The sequence below is a fragment of the Mixophyes fleayi genome, chromosome 6 (genome assembly GCF_038048845.1).
Source record: "Mixophyes fleayi isolate aMixFle1 chromosome 6, aMixFle1.hap1, whole genome shotgun sequence".
Taxonomy (NCBI): domain Eukaryota; kingdom Metazoa; phylum Chordata; class Amphibia; order Anura; family Limnodynastidae; genus Mixophyes; species Mixophyes fleayi.
Genome location: NC_134407.1, coordinates 12,401,119 through 12,420,523, shown reverse-complemented (window position 1 = coordinate 12,420,523; position 19,405 = coordinate 12,401,119). Strand labels below are relative to the sequence as shown.

Here is a 19,405-nt window from a genome sequence, read left to right as displayed (position 1 = left end):
TGCCAGAGTACTGAGCGAGACCCTCTTGGGAAGTCAGGAGACAAAGGGACAGTAGAGTAGAAGGAACTTGAATGGAGTGTCAGCTTTGCAGACGAGTAACGTAGAGTAGCGGGTACTTGATAGAGTGTCAGCTTGGCAGACGAGTAACGTAGAGTAGCGGGTACTTGAGTAGAGTGTCAGCTTTGCAGACGAATAAAGTAGCAGATACTTAAATAGAGTGGCAGCTTTGCAGACGAATATAGTAGCAGGTACTTGAGTAGAGTGTCAGCTTTGCAGACAAATATAGTAGCAGGTACTTGAGTAGAGTGTCAGCTTTGCAGACGAATATAGTAGCAGGTACTTGAGTAGAGTGTCAGCTTTGCAGACGAATATAGTAGCAGGTACTTGAGTAGAGTGCCAGCTTTGCAGACGAGTAAACAGGATACTTGAGTAGAGTGTCAGCTTTGCAGACGAGTAAACAGGATACAGAGTAGCCATGTTTTAGGTACCCAAAGCAGGGGCGCACGGAGGATTGTCGGGGGGGGTTTCTCCCCGCCGTCCCAAAAAAACCCCAAAAACACGAGAGAGAGCTGCTGCGCATGCGTAGCAGCTCCGTTTCGCCAGCGCTGTGCTAAACAGCAGCCACGGCGCTGTCTAAGAAGCGTCTGCGGAGGTGCTGTATACAATACAGCACCGCCGCGGACGCTTCTTTGACAGCGCCGCGGCTGCTGTATAGGACAGTGGCCACTTTGTTAGCGCAGGGGGGGGGTTTCTAGAGACTCAGAAACCCCCCCTACGTGCGCCACTGCAAAGGCAACTGAGGAACAGGCACTGAGTGTTTGGAGGAAGTGCCTTTTGTATTTGGTGCCAGGATTGCCTGGCCAATAGGGAAGACCCGAATCCAAGATGGCGGCGCCCGGGACGGAGTGGACCGCTGGAGCCAGGTAACTTTGCCGGGGGTCGGGTGAGCTGCCCGATACCCCGGCGAATGACAGTACCCCCCCCCCCCCCTTTAAAGACGGGCACCGCACGTCTACTGCAGGGTTTTGCAGGAAACTTTTTATGAAATTTCTCCAACAGACGAGCGTAAACATCGGAAGCACGAACCCAGGAGCGCTCCTCAGGGCCGAAGCCCTTCCAGTCCACCAGGTATTTCAGGCCGCCTTTACAATACTTGGAATCTAGAATTTGTTTAAGTTCAAACTCCTCCTCTTGATGTGCTGTAGGGACGATAGAAGAGGACGTTGAAGAGAATCGATTGATCTTCAGTGGTTTCAATAGAGAGACATGGAAAGAATTAAAAATACGGAGAGAAGTTGGTAAGCGTAACCTGAAGCAAACTGGATTGATGATTTGAGAGATGGTATATGGGCCAATAAACCGCGGAGCCAGCTTCATGCAAGGGACTTTGAGGCATATATTTTTGGTGGAGAGCCACGCCCGATCTCCAACTTTAAAGATAGGAATTACTCAACGTCTCTTATCCGCAGCCACTTTATATGATCTAGAGGACTTTTTGAGACAAGATCTTACTTGAGTCCATATGGAGAGAAAGTTGTGGTACAGTAGGTTTGCAGCAGGCACCTGGGTGGGTGGGAGAGGTGTGAATTTAGGGAGAGAAGGGTGGTGCCCATAGACCACCAGAAAGGGAGACTTGGAGATGGATTCATGGAAGGCATTGTTGTGAGAGAATTCAGCCCACGGTAGGAGATCTACCCAATTGCCCTGGTTAGCAAAGGAGAACATTCTGAGATAAGTCTCTAAATCCTGGATCACCCGTTCAGTCTGCCCGTTGGATTGTGGGTGGTAGGCAGAGGATAGGTTCAATTTGATTCCCAATAGTTTGAAGAGGGACCTCCAGAATTTGGAAACCGAGACTATTTCAAGAGGGCAGCTGTGCAGCCGGAATATCTCCTTCACAAAGTGAGATGCTAGGATGGGAGTGGAGGGCAGACCAGGAAGTGGGATGAAGTGGGCCATTTTAGAAAAGCGATCGACCACGACCCATATGACTGTACAGTTCTTGCTTGGTGGAAAATCGGTTATGAAGTCCATACTGATATGGGTCCAGGGTTCCTGAGGAAGCGGCAGATGGAGCAGTTGGCCGGCAGGAAGTTGACACAAATACTTGATAGCTTATTTGTACACTGAAATTTAAAGTTGATATTTGTGTGCTACATGAAAAAACAGACAGTATTTAACTTATGTGCAAAACAGAACACTCATTTGCACCCCTTGCATTGTAACATGGTTTTGTCCAGGAGACTGAAATAAGAAGTTTCTCAAGTTAAGATCCTTAATGAATCAGGCCCTAGATTCTTATAGCCCCACTTGCGAATGGTACTCTATCCTTGACAAAGTCCAAACTAACAGATGAAAAACGCTGCGATTTGACACTTTACAGCCACCGTACTTCTGCGTTCTACTGACCACGTCCGCGTTCCATACGCGGTAGGATGCGAATATACACAACGTGGACCGCTGTCTGTACTGAATTGTCCTCAAAGGACAACTAAATAGGGACATGTAGGATAAGACTCTCACATTTGTTCCTCGATTTTTGGCCATCAGTTCTCAACAATACCAACGAGCTATAATCATTGTCCCGATTAACATCACTGTGTCTGTCTTTATTTTATTTTAATAAACATTGCAACATATGATCTGTCATTAAGAGGTTGATTTATTATTATCGTACGTTTACTTATTGGCACCCTCTTACTATCTTCTTGTGTCATTATTATATATGAGGTGCTGCATTAGATCTACCCAGTGAGAGCACCCTGTATCCTTTGCTTCTTCTACTTCCATGTCACCAGTTGGTGTTGGGTTATTGGTTTCCAAGAAAGATGGAGTTATCATGTGCATCGGCTACAGAGGTCTTTCTGAACTGTTTGAATAAATTGAAGGAACCTATATCTGAGCTTAAAATGAGGAAGGTTTGGCCTAACCCATATCGATCAGAGCCCAAATTTAGACCTAGAACACATCAACTATCTACTCCTGAGGATTACGGGTGAGATGAGATATTTCATTTTAGCTCTTTAGTCTGCCAACCAGGTTTCCCTGCGCTGTTGCCTGCTGGTTCCATGGCCTGTGGGTTCGGGGCAAAACGTCTTATACAATTAAGAATCCGTGATCTAGCCATCTAAACCAAGATTTCTTACTTATCCCCAGCTACTTACATAATATCCTCCATATCCATATAGGATTCTAAATAAGAGAACCTTTGGAGAGGCCCTACAACATGTGAGTGTGGGTGAAATGGTAGGGTGAGAAAGTACTTTTGAGTTGCCATCCACGGTATTACCTTTGCAGGTAACCTCATGGCATGATCCTGAATCCCAGTCCACTGGTTAGAGTCTGTGTCCCTGGGCCAATGTAGTATTCTATTGAACATAGCAGAGTGATAGTATCTAGTGATGTTGGGAGCTGAAGGCCCCCTAGATTTCTCCTTCTATACATTACTTCTAGTTTCAGGCGAGGGGTTCCTACCACACCATATAAAATCTCTAATCAACTTATGGAGGTCTGCAAACCATTTGTGAGGCACGTGCATTGGAGAGGTCTGTAGCAGGTATAATATTTTAGGTAGAGAGTTCATTTTGAGAATGAAAATCCTCCCCATCCAGGTGAAGTTTTTAGAGTTTCAACCTGATGAATCTTTATACATATTAGTAAGCAGAAGCAAGAAATTGGTAGTAAAGAGTTGGCTGAGTTCTTTCAAGATCATCATCATCAACATTTATTTAGCGCCAGCAAATTCCGTTGTGCTTTACATTTGGGAACAAACATTAATAAGACAATACTGGGAAATACAGACAGACAGAGAGGTAAGAGAACCCTGCTCGCAAGCTTACAATCTATAGGACAATGGGAGTTTGAAACACAAGGGCATGTGCTACATTATATTGCACAATGGACCAGGTAGAATGCAAAGGTAAAAGTATTGAGTGGGCTGTGTGTGTTGCAATGTTGGTCAGAGGGTTGTTGTCTTGCGTTAGCAGTGTGGAGGATGGTAATAGGGTAATCTAGGGAAATTAAGATGGTGGTTGAGGAATATTATAACCTTGTCTGAAGAGGTGGGTTTTTAGTGAACACTTGAAGGTTTGAAGACTAGAGGAAAGTCTTACTGTGTGAGGGAGGGAATTCCACAAAGTGGGTGCAGCCCGGAAAAAATCCTGTAACCGAGAATGGGAGGATGATGTGATGAGAGTGGAAGAGAGACGTAGATCTTGTGCAGAACGGAGGTGTCGAGTTGGGAGATAGTTTGAGACAAGTGAGGAAATGTATGTCGGTGCAATTTTGCTGATGGCCTTGTATGTTAGGAGAAGAATTTTATATTGGATTTGTTAAAATACAGGCAACCAATGTAAAGACTGACAGAGTGGCTCATTAGAGGAATAACGGTTTGCAAGGAAAATCAATCTAGCCGCTGCATGCAAAATAGATTGTAGGGGTTCAAGTCTGACTTTGGGAAGACCAGTAAGGAGAGAATTGCAATAGACGATGCGGGAGATGATAAGGGCATGAATTAAGGTTTTTGCAGTGTCTTGTGTGAGATATGTGCGTATTCTGGAAATGTTCTTTAGATGTATGTAACATGATTTAGATATAGAGTTGATGTGGGGAATAAACGACAGTTGTGAGTCAAGGATTACACCTAGGCAACAAGCTTGCGGGGTGGGATTTATGGTCATGTTATCAACAGAAATAGAAATGTCAGGCAGGAAGCTTCTGTTCTTGGGTGGGAATATTATTAATTCAGTTTTTGAAAGATTGAGTTTGAGTTGGCGATGTATGTATACTCCTAAATATTTTAGGTGGGAGTGGTACCAATCAATAGGGAATGAGTGTTTCAGGCCTTTTACCACACAGGCTGTGTCGTAAGGTTCGATGCAACAGATTTTTAATAATTTGCTTTGAAGTTAGACAATTTACCAAATTCACGATTAGGGACTGAAACCATTGTATTTGTAAGTGTCGCTAATAGATTGTTCACAGAGAGCACCAGCTTATATATTTTGCTCCCCACCTTAAGCCCTGTTATATCTGGATTCTTACAAATTGAGCGCGCAAGGACCTCCATACAGAGGATAAATATCACCAGGGAGACAGGGAATCCATATTTTTCAGAATTTCATTAATGAAATATTTAGGAAATTTTGATGAAATTTCTTCTTTAATTGAGCATTGTCACCCCGTTGAGATAGTATTAGACATTAAGAGAAAATAAAATATTTGTATAACTAGAAAAATTTGATTTTTAAGTGAATACGGCCCATTTCTTAGACTATATAATTTCTCAAGCAGGATTTGCCACAGATCTTGTCATTAACTGGCTCAACCTTTTAATCTTAAGGCCACACAAGTCTATGTAGTAGGTTAGTGTGTGATTGGATGGTGATGTCACAGCGCAGTCACACAGTCTATGTAGCAGGTTAGTGTGTGATTGGATGGTGATGTCACAGCACAGTCACACAGTCTATGTTGCAGGTAAGTGTGTGATTGGATGGTGATGTCACAGCGCAGTCACACAGTCTATGTTGCAGGTAAGTGTGTGATTGGATGGTGATGTCACAGCGCAGTCACACAGTCTATGTAGCAGGTTAGTGTGTGATTGGATAATGATGTCACAGCGCAGTCACACAGTCTATGTAGCAGGTTAGTGTGTGACTGGATGGTGATGTCACAGCGCAGTCACACAGTCTATGTAGCAGGTTAGTGTGTGATTGGATGGTGATGTCACAGCGCAGTCACACAGTCTATGTAGCAGGTTAGTGTGTGATTGGATGGTGATGTCACAGCGCAGTCACACAGTCTATGTAGCAGGTTAGTGTGTGATTGGATGGTGATGTCACAGCACAGTCACACAGTCTATGTTGCAGGTAAGTGTGTGATTGGATGGTGATGTCACAGCGCAGTCACACAGTCTATGTTGCAGGTAAGTGTGTGATTGGATGGTGATGTCACAGCGCAGTCACACAGTCTATGTAGCAGGTTAGTGTGTGATTGGATGGTGATGTCACAGCGCAGTCACACAGTCTATGTAGCAGGTTAGTGTGTGATTTAACAAGTTGTTTGGTCATCCTTGATCTAAATGAATGACGGCTATAAATGTATCCAAAGATATTGAACCAAGAAAGCTGATTGAAACTTTGATCATACACCGATCAGCCACAGCATTAAAACCACCTGCCTAATATTGTGTAGGTCCCCTCGTGCTGCCAAAACATCTCTGACCTGTCAAAGCATGGACTCCACAAGACCTCTGAAGGTGTCCTATAGTATCTGGCACCAAGACGTTAGCAGCAGATCCTTTAAGTCCTGTAAGTTGCGAGGTGGGGCCTCTATGGCTCCAGCACATCCCACAGATGCTCAATTGAGATCTGGGGAATTTGAAGGTCAAGTTAACACCTTGAACTCTTTGTCATGTTCCTCAAACCATTGCTGAACAAATTTAGCAGTGTGGCAGGGTGCATTATCCTGCTAAAAGGGAACACTGTTGCCATGAAGGGGTATACTTGGTCTGCCGTGGTACGTGTCAAAGTAACATCCACATGAATGCCAGGATCCAAAGATTCCCAGGAGAACATTGCGCATCACACTGCCTCCGCCGGCTTGTCTTCTATCCATAGTGCATCTTGGTACCCAGGCCAGGCGCTCCCATTAGGCAAGGTTAGGCACTTGCCTAGGGCGCCGGGCTCTGGAGGGCGCCACAGAATACTAAAAGACTTTAAAACTGTGCGGCGACCGCTGACCATACCTGTCACAGCCGCCGCACAGCATCAGATGCACGGGGAGGGGGGGGGGGGGGAGAGGCTATTTTGTCACCACCGCCGCCTCTCTGCTCCGTCTCCGCCCCTCCACTTACTAGTGTCAGAGAGCAGAGAGGCCGCGGTGGTGAGACAAGGTAAGGAGAGGAGGGAGGAGGGCGGTGATTTTTGCGGGGGGGGGGGGGGGGCGGCGATTTTTGCGGGGGGGGGGGGGGGGGCGCCGCTTTTTTAAAAATGCCTAGTGCGCCGTGGACCCTAGCACCGGCCCTGTTGGTACCATCTGTTCCCCAGGTAAATGACGCACACGCACCCAGCCGTCCACATGATGTAAAAGAAAATGTGACACCAGTCCACCTTCTTCCATTGCTCCATGGTCCATTGCTGGCACTCATTTGCCCATTGTAAGAGCTTTCGGTGATGGACCGGGGTTAGCATGGGCATTCTGACCAGTCTGTGGCTATGCAAGTTGTGATGCATTGTGTGTTCTGACACCTTTCTATCATAACCAGCATTAACTTTTTCAACAATTTGTACTACAGTAGCTCTTCTGTCGGTCTGGACCAGATGGGGTAGCCTTCGCTCCCCACACACATCAATGAGCCTTGGGGGCCCATGACCCTTTCACCGGCTCAGCGATTGTCCTTTCATGAACCACTTTTGGTAGGTACTAACCACTACATACTGGGTACACCCCACAAGACCCGCCGTTTTGTATGTGTTCTGACCCAGTTGTCTAGCCATCACAATTTGGTCCTTATCAAAGTAACTCCTTACGCTTGCCCATTTTTCCTGCTTCCAACACATAAACTTCAAGACCTGACTGTTCACTTGTTGCCTAATATAGACCACCCCTTGAGAGGTACTACTGTAATGAGATAATCAGTGTTACTCATTTCACTTGTTAGAGGTTTTAACGTTGTGACTAATTGATGTATATCTGCCATGAGGGTCATCATCATCCTCCTCCTCATCTATTTATTTATATAGTGCCACTAATTCCGCAGCGCTGTACAGAGAACTCATTCACATCCGTTCCTGCCCAATTGGAGCTTACAGTCTAAATTCCCTAACTTACAGTCACACACAGACCGAGAGAGACTAAGGGTAATTTAATAGCAACCAATTAACCTACCAGTATGTTTTTGGAGTGTGGGAGGAAACCGGAGCACCCGGAGAAAACCAACGCAAACACTGGGAGAACATACAAACTTCTCACAGATAAGGTCATGGTCGGGAATTGAGCTCATGACCCCAGTGCTGTGAGGCAGAAGTGCTAACCACTAAGCCGCTAAGGGTCAGAATTAAATCTATCTGATCTAAATTATGCAGTGATTACCAGTGAATAACACCAATTACATTTCATTGTGCAATAACATAATTATTTAAACATAAAATAAAAGTTAATACAATATGGCAGGTCAAAGGTTTATGCAAGAGTTCCTGTACAGTAACAGGCTTTGGATGTTTAACATAATATGTAACCATGCTATTCATGACAGTGTAAGTTATTGCCCTCTTATCAGATTTTCAAGGCCCCATCTGTGTCGCTCATTAAGCATAGAAAGAGGCATTGTTATGTGTGATTGGATGATGATGTCACACAGTGAGCGCGGTCACACAGTCTATGTAGCAGGTTACTGTGTGATTGGATGGTGATGTCACAGCCAGAGCTGGATTAAGGCTTTGGGGGGCCCGGGGCACTTAAGACAGGGGGGCCCTAAGATCTAAAATTAAGGGCATAGTGACACATCCTGCATTACATCACCTACAGCCCACAGTATGACACTTACAGCTCTCCCAGAGGGCTCGCTTAGGTTGTCTACATAAGAAAAATCATTGTTTCCACAAACTAAAATACTGTACATTGAAAAAATCATCAGAACACCACATTAAAATTGGTATTGACACCACACATTAAAACTAGCAATGATACGGCATATTAAAAATTCCATTGATAATGCACATTAAAACTAGCAATGATACCGCACATTAAAACTAACATAAAAAATAAACATTGATAACATAACGCCAATTTTGACTAATATATATATATATATATATATATATATAGTATTACAATTTTATTCAATATTTATTCAAAATTGCTAATGGGTGTGTTGATGCACCCTCCTACAGACAAAAAGACCTGCATTGTTGTGTACACCATTGAACGGTCACCAAAAATTAGGATTGTCCCACTAGAATAACAACATTTCACAGACTCTGCTGCTCTCTCCTACCTGTTCTTCTCACTTTCACCACCTGTGCTGCAGGTTTCTTTAGTTGCGGCTTGTCTGGATCCTGGAATGTTGGAGGACCTATTTGGAAAAAAAATGGGGACATTTAGAAAATTACAGCCAGCCCCGGCGTTAAATCAATACCACCCATGATTAATAATTAAGCCTTCCTCCAGCCCCAACATTAAAATAATAGTATTCATATTTAATAAATAAACCTATTTCCCTCCCTACAAATAGCCCCAGCAATTAATTAATAGTATTTGCATTTCAGAAATATACCTATTTTCCAAACCTGTCACTGCCATTAAATAATTCATAGGCACATTTAATAGAGACCTCATTCTCCCCAAACTCACCCCATCTTAAATTAATAGTCCCCACTATTGTGACTCTCTCCCCCCCCTTTTTCTATATACTGTGCCTCTCTCCCACACTTTTCCCTCATACTGTACCTGTTTCCCCATTTTTCCTCAATCTGTGCCTCTCCCCCCTTTTTTCTCATGCTGGGCCCCCCCTTTTTCCTTACTGTGCCTCTCCCCCCCTTTTTCTTTAATGTGCCTCTCCCCCCCTTTTCCTTACTGTGCCTCTCTCCCCTTTTTCCTTACTGTGCCTCTCTCCCCCTTTTCCTTAATGTGCCTCTCTCCCCTTATTCCTTACTGTGCCTCTCTCCCCTTATTCCTTACTGTGCCTCTCTCCCCCTTTTCCTTACTGTGCCTCACTCTTTTTCTTACTGTGCCTCTCTCCCCTTATTCCTTACTGTGCCTCTCTCCCCTTATTCCTTACTGTGCCTCTCTCCCCTTATTACTTACTGTGCCTCTCTCCCCTTATTCCTTACTGTGCCTCTCTCCCCCTTTTCCTTACTGTGCCTCACTCTTTTTCTTACTGTGCCCCTCTCCCCTTATTCCTTACTGTGCCTCTCTCCCCTTATTCCTTACTGTGCCTCTCTCCCCTTATTCCTTACTGTGCCTCTCTCCCCTTATTCCTTACTGTGCCTCCCTCATCTCCTTTTTCCTCATAGTTTGCCTTTCTGCTTAATTCCATTTCTTCACTTACCTTTCTATTAGCTTTTCTTTTCTTCTCTTCTGTCTTCTCTCTTCTTGCTTCCTCTCCGCGCTGCTCCTCACTGAATGACAGGCGTGACTTGATGACGTCACGCCTGCCATTCAGCATTAACAGAGCAGAGAGGAAGGAGGGACGCCGGCGCGGCCGCGATCAGGTGAGTAAATCTCTTTCTTTTTTTTCCGCTACCCTGCTCCCCCCACCAACGAGGAGGAGCAGCCCAGAACCTGCCTGCAAACCCCCCCGACCCCCCCCCCCCGCGCGCCGCCACAAAAAAAAATCATGGGTAGAGCTGTCAGACAGCAACTGACAGCAGGGGCAGGTTAGGTCATACGGGCGACGGGGGGAAGCAGCGGAGAGAGGGGGGCCCGGAGCGGTTGCTGTCAGTTAAAAACTGACAGCAGGAAAGTTCATGCGGCAGCGGGGGGCCCTTGGAGAGAGGGGGGCCCGGGGCACGTGCCCCCTGTGCCCCCCCTTAATCCGGCTATGGTCACAGCGCAGTCACACAGTCTATGTAGCAGGTTAGTGTGTGATTGGATGATGATGTCACACAGTGAGCGCAGTCACACAGTCTATGTAGCAGGTTAGTGTGTGATTGGATGGTGATGTCACACAATGAGCGCAGTCACACAGTCTATGTAGCAGGTTAGTGTGTGATTGGATGGTGATGTCACAGCGCAATCACACAGTCTATGTAGCAGGTTAGTGTGTGATTGGATGATGATGTCAGCGCAGTCACACAGTCTATGTAGCAGGTTAGTGTGTGACTGGATGGTGATGTCACAGCGCAGTCACACAGTCTATGTAGCAGGTTAGTGTGTGATTGGATGGTGATGTCACAGCGCAGTCACACAGTCTATGTAGCAGGTTAGTGTGTGATTGGATAGTGATGTCACACAGTGAGCGCAGTCACACAGTCTATGTAGCAGGTTAGTGTGTGATTGGATGGTGATGTCACAGCGCAGTCACACAGTCTATGTAGCAGGTTAGTGTGTGATTGGATGGTGATGTCACAGCGCAGTCACACAGTCTATGTAGCAGGTTAGTGTGTGATTGGATGGTGTCTCAGTAACGCCACTAATTCATAATGAATTGATAAGCACGTTTTCATAAATATTTGTTCAAACAACACAATTGCTGCCTCCACGGCGGCAGCAGTTGTGTTGTACAGTGTTTAAGTCATGAGTTCACTTAAATAAGTTAGCAAATGTAACATAGAAAGTTATCTATTAAGGGAACGTCTGCCATATTTATTAATAGGCCTTCTGGTCGCTATTTTTTTTGTAATAAATGTTTAGTAAAACGTTTTGCCACGGTTTATTCTACACAGGACAGCTTTTTTCATGCATACTTGTAATAACATGAGCCCCGGCTTCCAGGTTGCATACAGGCATAACACAGCGCCACCCAGTGGCCGTATTAGCATGAAAATGATAAGATGTTTGTTTGGCGTTACAAAGCAATAAAGTTTGATCAAAACATATCTCTAGGAAGCTAGAAAGATAAAGGAATGTAAATAGTTTCACATTACATTACCTATATTAATGTAATGAGAAAAGCCCTTTAATGTATAATGGCTGTAAGTTCATTGGCCTCTGTCTCACACCCACTATTATAACCCTGTCCCTCCACTCAGTATCCCTCCATCTCCAATTTCTTGCCTGTTGCTCGTACCCCTTAATTCTGTATTTCCTCCTCCTCCCATATGCAGACAATGCAGAGCTTCTGTGGGAGGAGATCTTCCCTGGTTACCTGTGGGTTGTTTTATCAAAGCTGCTCACCTGAGAGACCAGGAGCGTGCCTGGAATTAGCTGTATCCCTCTCCCTACCCTCTGCTCACAACTGGAATCTCTCTGCTACCTGCACCTTGCACCTTGCACTCTCTCTCTCCCTATTTATGTTCACTGAGGCCATGTGCCGGTTTTAAGTTGCCTTGTTTTGTGTGTTGTGCAGCTGTCTGTGTTGCTGTGAGGTTACACAATGCATGTGAGGTGAACGGACAAAAAAGAGAAGTAGAAACTGAGAGAACATAAGCTTCCTGTTTGAGAGAGAGAGAGAGGGATTGACTGTGACAAAGAGAGAGAGAGACTTGTGATCTGCGCAGAGAGACTGCTGTAAGCGGTGTGATGAAGTCAGGTGGAGAGATAGTGTGACAGGTTAACTCAGTGAGAGATATAAGAGAAAGGTCTGCAGATAAGAGTTCTATTAAGGAGTGCTGAATGCGTGAGAAAGTGGGCAGGGAAAGACAAGAGACTGCAAAAAGAGGAAGGAACCAAGATACTCAGTGGAGTGAGTGTCAGACTGCACCAGAAGACTTGAGTGGACGACTTTAAGGATGGTCAGGTGAGGAAAAATAAATTCCTGATATGTGATCTGGCAATGATCAGCTCGTGTGCACCTTACTCCTGCCTGAACTCTAATTCTCGTGCCACGCACTGTCCAACTCCTGGTCAAGTCCTCTATTCATTCCGTTCTGTCGTTCCCATTCTCAGTTATCTTATCTTTTCCATGGGTTTGTCAATCTGTCTTTTCACAGTTACACTCCCAGAGATGTGCCACAATTTGTGACTTGGTTTCTCTGTCCCTGTGCCTCTGAGCCTGGCATGTACTGGTCCCTGTGCCCACTGAGTCACGACTGACTGCTCCTAAGTGGTTCCTCAGTCTTTGCTCACTAGTTGTCCTTCACTCTATCTGCCACAATATCTCTGCCTCAGAGTTGTGCCTCTGTGTCTCCTCATCTGTGTTGTGTCTAGGCCCCACTACCCATAAGACCATCTTTTGCCCAGATGTTGATGTTGTTTTGTGTCTCCATTCCTGGGTTGTGTCCTGGTATCTCTGCCGTTAGATCTTGTCCCGTGGCTATGCCCCTGAGTCATGTCCTAACCTCTCTGCCCTGTGTTGATGCCCAGGTGTCTGAGTCGTGCTCTCGTCTCCCTGCCCACAAGTCAAACCCACGTCTCGCTTTCCTCGGGAAGAGTCCGGGTCTGTCTTTCTGTATCTATGTTGTGCCCTGTTCCCCTAATTTATGTCCTCTGTTCAGACGTTCATGCCACAATCCCTCTGCCCATGTTGTGCTTTGGTCACCCCATGTTTTGTGCCTTCCTCTCCCTCCTTTTTTTTTTGGTCTTTTGGCGTTGGTGACCTCGAACTCTTCGTGTGCTTGGTCTTCTTGTCATGATGCCCATTGGACCCTGAGCCCCCCACCCTCTTTCGGTCCATGTGCAATGTCTGCCTTTCGGTCTCTGGGCTCGGTCCTTTTATGGTGCCCTCCTTCCGTCATTGTGCCCTGGTCCCACCTATAGTCTCTTAGTCCTGTTGCCCAATCTGTCCCTATACCTGTCCCATTTCTTCCCCCTGGATTTGTATATGATGCAGTGAGGCTGCTGTGCGATAGCTAAGTGCAGCAAATACATATGTTTAGGAAGCTGTGATAATATTCCCTCCAACATGACCCTTTCTACCCGATACAAAATGCTCTGCTCCCCACCATCCCACTACTACTAGTTACCTGGGATGAGCAAAGGAATTCTTGTAAAAACAGGGTTTTCATCAATTATATCATTCAGCACAGGTACTCCAACAATAACTAGTATATAGTAATAGTAATTACTATATTCCAGTATCTATAGTTTGTATTTTGTACCACAATATTTCGGAGCCATCGATTGGTCCAAAATCACAGCAATTAAATTATCAATTATCATCGCTCTTTTTAAATGTTAAAAAGATATATAAGAAAAGCAACACGAGGTAACAAGATGTAATACGGATCAGATAGTCTCTTTAGACTAATATATCTTCCACAAATCTGAGCCTAGTTGTATCAGAATTCAGACTTATTTATTTAGCCGGGGTGATAACGTAGATTTTCTGTCGCTCTTATCGCAGTGTTAGAAATCTGTTTACTCCCCGATTTATCAATAAAAGGACTCTGGGACAGCTGACCGATGCTCAGTTCCATACTGGTGATACTGTTTGGTAGCAGAAAGAGGACTATTACCACTCACTCACCAGCCCAACTCAGGGAACCTCTGCACACTAATGAGACAGACTTGGGCTCCAGTTCCACATAAAAAATATATATATATATATATATATAAAAAAAAAAATACTGGGAAACAAATATATATTTTAATATATTTAAAAAATTAAAAAATGCTTTATCTAACTAATAAAGCATTTTTTCTTGTGTATTCCCCATTTCCTCATACAGCAGTCGAAAATATTTCTCAGAACCAGATGTATGCCACCTGCGGCTCTACAGCTGATATGGAACTACAAGTCCCAGAATTCCCTGGCACTCTTAAATACCTTAAACACTGTTCTACACTATGTGGGAATTATTGTATAGAAACTGAGATAAACGGAATTACTAGAAAGTCACTCACAAAAATAGCACCAGGTGTCTTCTCTATAGAGCCCTGCAGGGCAGTATACGTGTCTCTCAATGTAAGATTAGTAACCGCATTGCTGTATTATAAATTAATACTTCTGCGTCTCTGTTGAAAATAGTGCTCTTCCTGTCTCTGGTGGTCTAACTGTGGCTCTTCCTGTTTTTTTGTTGCTGAGTTGGTTTATTCTGTTCTTGTTAAGGCGATTTAATGAGGCAATAACGAAGACGCAGCCAGGATTGTATTTAGAAGGGACACAGCGCAAGGCCTGGTGGATTCCCCACGAGTCAGTGATCGTCTGCTCCACGCGCTCCTGTCTATCTCTATGTAAAGTGTGCGGCATTGACGGCAGTAACTGCAATCGCTGGGAGATGCCGCAAGCCACATTTTTACTAGCAGCAGTTGCCTACTCTCATACAATAAGTTGTCTAGTATAGAGTACAGCACTAAGAGTTGTTACTGACCCTAATTGCAAATGTAACACTAAGGGGGGAATTCAATTGCTGGTGGTGTGGCGTGTGGACGTGTCACCGCGCACGTTGCCGGCAATTACGGTAGAAATTTCCATTCGTTTTTGGAGAAATGAGCAGAGATTACTTTCAAATCTCTGCCGCAAATTGTCTCGAGGATGTTTCAGAGACACTTTGCTTCTAATTGAATTCCCCCCTAACACAGATGACAGTAATATAATACAAAATATATATATTTATTAATAACTTGCAGCAATAAAAACATTGGTGTGTTTTTTTAAAACATATATCACACACCAATAAGTTAAACAGTGGAATAAACATGGTTACGGGACATAGTCTGTGTGTGTTTGTGTGTTAGATAATTTAGACTGTAAGCTCCAATGGGGCAGGGACTGATGTGAGTGAGTTCTCTGTACAGCGCTGCGGAATTAGTGGCGCTGTATAAATAAATGGTGATGATGATGATGATATATAGTAGCTGAATGGATACTTATCAATTGGCTTAATCGGCAGCAATATCTAAATAGGCTATTCAGCTAATTCAAGAGCCGCTGTTTAATTCATCGTTGTGTGAATATCACACTTCTTTTGCGGATGTGAAGACTGTCAGTTGTTCCGCTGTGTATATCTTTGTATTGGAGGTATTCTAATGTATTTACCAACTGTTAGTATATAAGGGGTTATTATTATTTGCCGTATCCTTTTCTTCATTTTACAAGAGCCATACCAATTAACCTTGGTCCGTTATTTTTATGTGCACCTGCCGGCATGGTGTAATCCTAATATCCTAATTCAGTTATCCGCGATGTGTCCCCTGTGCGTCTGCCAGGCACCTCGAGATTGGACAGAAATCTCTGCTCATTTTTCCTTGCACCCCACAGAGATGTGAGGGAAATAAGCGGAGATTCCTACCGTAATTGCTGGCAATGTGCGCAGCGCGATGTCTGCGCGCCACGTCGCCAGCAATTCAATCTCCCCTTAAGAAAGGAGATTTGTTGATCCTACTACAGCATTTATTGTTGCAATATATGTTTTTATTATTGTAAGTTATTGATACATATATATATTTTATATTATTGACATTTGTATTAGTGTTATATTTGCGATTAGGATTAGCCACAACTCTCAGCGATGTATCTAGTTTTTCCTTTCTAGTCTTACCGCTTCGCCGTGCCGGTATTGGGACATACGTGAATACGTGACACGGCCGGTGCAATAGTTGGAAAAGAGGAAAAAACGCAGAACAAACCAGATCTAACAACGTGTTATGTTGACTTTAAACAAACAAACAAACAAACATAATAAGAGATAGAACCTTGACATCCTGGTTCTTATGATCTGCGGGGCAGGAGGGGGCAGCATGATACAATTCTGGGTGCACATTTCCCTGGATATCAATTTATAAGTTTAAACAATAAATTTAATCAAGGAAAGACATACCTATCTATAATAACATATCAGCGGGTATTTTACACAGTGTTGTTACAAGCTAATAAAGATGAAAATAAAGCAGGATGGAGGTGGGGCCACATGTGGCCCTAGGGCCGCCTGGTGTCCATCACTGCCTTAAAGCCAATTGTTAATGTATTTCAGAGCTCGTATGTATACTTAATAGTGTATAATCCCGTTAAGAAACACTGTGTGATATATTGCTGTCATTAAATATCATCCCTTATTACAAGGGATGATGTTTCGTGGCCATTTATCGTCCCGGCCTGGGGTAAGTTGGGCAGGGGGGCATTTGCTCCCCCGTCCGGTCCCATATTGGGCTACCTTGGGCTGGGTCACTGGGCCACCTGCATTTTTTTCCTTTCAACTAGACTGCTGAGTCGAGTCTTGCCCCCCCCCCCCCCCCCCCCCGGGCTGAAATTTGCCAGCCCTCCCCTGGTCCCGGGACAGCTTGTCCAATAGGAAGCTGTCTAGACGAGGACTTTCCTTACCTCTCGGCTCCATGAGTGTGTACTGTGACCCCTCTAATCCCTCTAATGCGATGCTCTCCCCATAGGGAGCTGTGTCCGCTTGGTTTATGGGTTAATAAGTAGACACAACTATGATTAGACAGTGTCATTAGAATGTTTTTTTTAATGATTCTCCCATTAGCTCTTCCGGTAAAGTATTGAGATGGAATACACAGCAAGTATTAATATGCCCAGTCATTAAAGGGATCCTGTCCTACACATTGTGTATAACTTCTGTATAGATATAAATTTATACAGAGTATAGCTATCTATTATTATTAAACATGGAAGTCGCCAAGGTTTGTGGTGCTGCTGAGGCGCACTGTGGGAGTGATGGGAACAACGGGACTGTCTTTATGAAATGTGGCGCTTACGTGTGTTTGAAACTTTCATTTTTTTTTTCAGATTGCTCAAAGTGCACCTAAAAATGTATTTCTCCACTGAAGTGTAACTGAAAGGTTCAATATGAATCCTGTTAAAAATATAGCTGAGCAGGTGCAAAAATCAAGAGGTAGATTTTCTAAAACTTCTAAAAAGGAAAAGTGGAGATGTTGCCCATAGCAACCATCAGTCTCTAGCTATCATTTATCTACAATGTGCTAGAGAGATGCAATAAGCCCAAATAGGGTAAATCGGAGGTGTGCCGGACCTGTTTTTTGGGATTGCCTTATATACAGTGCATTCCATTTGGAACCACCTCTCCTGGGGTTCTAGAACAAGCTGAAATGGGTCCTGAGCGCCACCGAGTTAGAAGAAATACATTTAGTGTCAGGACAATACTTCAGCTTCTCCTCCTCACTCTATCTATTACTTCTACAGGTGGTTTCATAGGGACATAACTGGGTTGGAGGCTGAGGCTCGGCTGAAAGCGAGAGGAGTCCATGGCAGTTTTCTCGTACGTCCGAGCAAGAAGAGACCAGAAGACTTTTCATTGTCCGTCAGGTTAGTCCACCACAATCTTATTGGGTGTTATTGAGTCTGATGACTGGTATGAGGCCATGTTGTATGGGTCACTGGTGGCCAGATAACAAAGGACCACGATTAAATAATGTGGGACTAAATATAGAGTCAAATGACCAATGATGTTTTGCATATTTTGTTCCTACTTTTACAATTTTGCAACCTCTAGACTCAACTAAGATAGGAAGACATTTCCAGTGTTTGAAGAGGAAGTATCATTTTTTTCACAATCAATGCGTCTACCAGATTTCCTGTCCGTGTTGTAATGATCGATTTATAAGATGCATTTGATTACAGTTAGAATATTTTTTTTTTATCAGTCTTCAGTGTGGGTAGAATAACCTGCAGCCAATCAGATCTTTGGCATTCTCACAGCAGCACAAAGTCTTTGAGGTGATGAGTCTGTTGATCTCATGAGGTCATGCTTGTTATTAGTATTATATAGGCTAATGTGTCTTTGTGAACAGTTTCTCCAGAGAATACTTAATATTCATGTGATTCAGTCACTGATCCAGTGTTGCACAGATCGTCCGTTTATTGCTGTGTAGACAGAGGCCCAGCACTGAGCTTGGGGTACAATCTAACTGAGATCCATTACAGAGAAGAGATAATAATGTGAATCCCACTGATTCCGTCTGTTTCTCTCCCCCCCGTTAGATTGGAGGACTCGGTGACACATATTCGGATACAGAACACCGGTGATTACTATGACTTGTATGGAGGAGAACAGTTTGCTACGTTGTCAGAGTTGGTGGACTATTACATGGGACAGCAAGATACCCTCCAGGACACAGATGGGACACAGATACTACTGAAATACCCCCTGAACTGTTCTGACCCCACCAGCGAGCGGTGAGTTTCCTGCCATTATCATTGATACCTGTGATCACCTAGTCCTCTGTCAGAGTCTGCCTGGTAAATCTTAGCCTTGGGGGACAAGCACACAGCACTGGCCCATCGGCCGCGCACCATCCATAAAAGGTGGTTGTAGGTACAGAACACAGGGCTGATTTATCCAAGGGTTAGACAATGTAAAACCCACAATCAGACATAAATATATATCAAAGCCTGTGTAATGTTCAACATGCGATATCTGTCCCATCCACTTGTTGGAAGCAGACATGTGATGCAGAGAAAGTGGGGCTTCTCTATCTTACATCAATCTGGGGTAGACAGGAGGGGGAGGTATCCAAAGCATCAACGATGTGAGCCATTGGTTTACAGTCTCCTAGTTGATGGAAATGCTTGGACCAGATTGGTGGATTTAAGCAGAGAGGCGGTGATGTCAGGGGAATAAGGCCATGTGATTTTCTTTGCTATTAGAGCCTTTTGCCTATTTCAGCCATCTGCTGTAAGCTGGTTATGATAACAAAACAGCAAGGAAGACAGAGTGAGTCTGAGAAACACATTGTCCTTCATGCTGCAAATATTGTTGGGTGCCGTTGTACTTAAAGTAATGAAATTGAATATACTGTTTATAATTATTACATTTGTCACAGTGTAACAGCCCCAGTAAGAGTGTTCAGTTAAATGTGCGATACTGGAGATGTCACTAATGTCATAATGATC

General features: G+C 44.2%; 2 protein-coding genes across 2 annotated transcripts in view; both read left to right on the top strand.

Moving 5' to 3' along the window:
* The window catches only part of ATN1 (atrophin 1), a 320,704-nt gene that overhangs the window by 68,763 nt on the left and 232,536 nt on the right, over positions 1-19,405 (top strand). The window lies entirely within an intron of this gene.
* PTPN6 (protein tyrosine phosphatase non-receptor type 6) overlaps positions 12,075-19,405 on the top strand; it is a 36,069-nt gene continuing 28,738 nt past the window's right edge. The window contains exons 1-3 of the mRNA XM_075215814.1: positions 12,075-12,397; positions 17,696-17,818; positions 18,494-18,688. Coding sequence (XP_075071915.1) covers positions 12,390-12,397; positions 17,696-17,818; positions 18,494-18,688 — 326 coding nt within the window. The 5' untranslated portion in view covers positions 12,075-12,389. The remainder of the gene's footprint in view (positions 12,398-17,695; positions 17,819-18,493; positions 18,689-19,405) is intronic.